The 2,629-nt window shown below is 37.1% G+C and overlaps 1 protein-coding gene across 1 annotated transcript in view; it reads left to right on the forward strand.

The window, feature by feature from the left end:
• LOC107296270 (bifunctional epoxide hydrolase 2-like) overlaps positions 1-2,629 on the forward strand; it is a 61,489-nt gene that overhangs the window by 52,716 nt on the left and 6,144 nt on the right. Inside the window, exons 16-17 of the mRNA XM_015825617.1 lie at positions 981-1,086; positions 1,655-1,713. Coding sequence (XP_015681103.1) covers positions 981-1,086; positions 1,655-1,713 — 165 coding nt within the window. The remainder of the gene's footprint in view (positions 1-980; positions 1,087-1,654; positions 1,714-2,629) is intronic.

Consider the following 2,629-nt stretch of genomic DNA (forward strand, 5'->3'; position numbering starts at 1 on the left):
TTTACATATTTCTTTCCCAAACCCTTGGGTGTCAAACTTGGTTAAAGTCACCCAGCAATCTCCATGTGAACTGAAAGATTTAAATCCCAACTGTCCTGTTCTTCATCCAGCCCTGAGTTGCATTGTCTGTACTATTACCATTTTTCTGGTGTTCAATAATTAACAGCTTGTATCTATTTCCCATAAAACATTTCAAAGCTGTTGTAGACTGTTTTAACACTTACACTTTAGGCTGTGCATCAATCAAGATTAAGAGCTTGTCTTTTCCGGGAAAACCCCAGATTCAATTTAATCAGGGACTATTATTTGGACTCTATGTATACTCCAAATCATATTTTCTCTTTGAATCCAGCCTTGGTTGAAAGAGCAAATACAAAAATATAAAATGGAAAGAAAAAAACAAAACAATAAAACTGAATGACAGCTGCCTCTACCAATTGCACAGCTTAATAGCCAGGAATGTGTAGATTCTGTATTAAGTTATAAAAGCAGTATAAGTTCTCTGCCTAGCAAAGCCTTAACCATCTCATCAGCATCTCTCTTTGTCAAACTACAAGATTAAGCTATTGTTTGGAATGACAAGAAGCTGTCATGGGGATGAGTTGAGCTTGCTTTGTGCCCATGCCTTCTGGCAAAAACATTCTTCATTCATGTAAGAGTTACAGTATTGGATTCCTGCAGGGATAGGAAATCATTATGAATTAGTGGGCGCAGTCAAAATGCTGATAGCACGGTGGGGGAATGATTGCCATGGCTTGCCTGTTCACAAAACGGTGCTACATTGAGGTCGGTGAGTCATAAAACGTTAATTCCTGTGAATAGAAATTAAGGAGACGGCTATCTGACTTTACAGATGATCTCTAGCACCCCATCTTGCTTTTACCTTTTATCGGAAAGAGTAAGTATAGCTGTTAACATATAGCTGAAGTGGTGATACGTGTCAGTGTTTGCTGATCGCCACTGCATATGGATGGCTTCAGATCTCATTCATCTCTAAATCCACAGATCACAGTTCCTGCCCTGATGGTCACTGCTGGAAAAGATAGAGTTCTCAGTCCAGAAATGAGCATGCACATGGAGAACTGGGTGAGTAACAGATGTGTTGGCCTGATCCTTTCCATAATTAAACAAATACAATAGATCAGAGGGCAGGAAAATGTCTCTTTACACTGAAATATTCTATTTCATTTAATGGAATGGAGTTGAAGGAATTCTTGTTACTGGAAGTGCTGCAGCAGTTCAAGGTCAAACCATTATTTTTCTTTCTCTGTCTGTGTTTTGAGATTGACAGACTTGAAAATTTGCAGTGCCGAAAGCCAAGGTGATATGAAAGTGCCTTTTACCTCCTGGTTTGTCTTCTCATAAAAGTCATCCCAACTTTTCATTTCACTGTATTTTAATTTCGTTCTTCTGTTTAAGAACCACCAACTACATAGTGACTCCTTAGTTATCACACATAGGCTTAGGTTTCTTGAGACAAGGAAAAAGCTCAAGAATACTACTGAATTAGAGTTATTTGTCATCTCATTGTAGATGAGATGACATACTGTAGTTCTGATTGACATTTCTTGACATAGCCAAGGGACCTTTCCTGTTTCACAAAATAGCAAAATGATTTCAGTTGGCCATGATGTGTACCTTTTTCTCCCCCTAGATTCCACAATTGACTCGTAGTCATATTGAAGAATGTGGGCATTTCACACAAATGGAGAGGTAAGTAGTGTTGAGAGCTCAGTTGAAGGAGAGAGAGAGAGAGAGAGAGAGAGAGAGAGAGAGAGAGAGAGAGAGAGAGAGAGAGAGAGATGCAAATGATTTATTTTAAAATGCATACCTATAAAAAGCACATTAGCTTACTGTACTGCATAGGTTGCTGAGATTCATTGTTAAATAATCTGCATCAAAGTTCCCTTCGAATTCAAATTAAGTAGTTTTGAAAAATTCAAGGGAAGAGGGGCGAGGTTGTCCCAGCATGAACCAATCTGATCTGCATCTTCAACATTATACAATCATGATAATGTAAGTTATTCATTGGCATTTTTGGTGTCAGGCATAGGAAATCAAGAGCCAGGATAAAATTCAAAAGCACTGAAAGTTTATTTCATGCTACCTATTCACAAGAATCTGATCCACTAATGGTCAATGCAAGTTGGCACCAGAAAAGAGTCAATGGACTTCAAAGGGGGCTGGGCTTAGGTCTCTTACTGGGGCGTGGTGACTCCAAACTGATGGTGCATTTGACCCCGCCCTTGGCTCAGACTGGCCATCTCCTACATTTGGTTCCTGAATATTCTGATTCAATCTTCAACTCAAAATACACATACTAATGTTTTTATAAATTTTGAGAGAGATTTCATTTGGAAATCCACATGTGAATGCATTTTAAGATATATATTTAACTATTTAAATACCTTTGGATTGCATTAAAAATGTCACAAACTAAAGTGAAAATAGGATGAAATGCACTTACTGGATGAACATACATAAAAATATGTGAATATAATCTTTGTTAAGAAGTTTAATTACAAGTATAACAAATACCAACTAAACTTAAGAAAATAAAATGGAAAGAAAGAATAAAAAGTCCAGGAAGAAAACAACAAAAAGAAAAGAAAGAATATAATAAAAAAAA

The sequence above is a fragment of the Protobothrops mucrosquamatus genome, unplaced genomic scaffold, assembly GCF_001527695.2.
Source record: "Protobothrops mucrosquamatus isolate PMUCROS unplaced genomic scaffold, P.Mucros_1.0 scaffold2718, whole genome shotgun sequence".
NCBI classification, from domain to species: Eukaryota; Metazoa; Chordata; class Lepidosauria; order Squamata; family Viperidae; genus Protobothrops; species Protobothrops mucrosquamatus.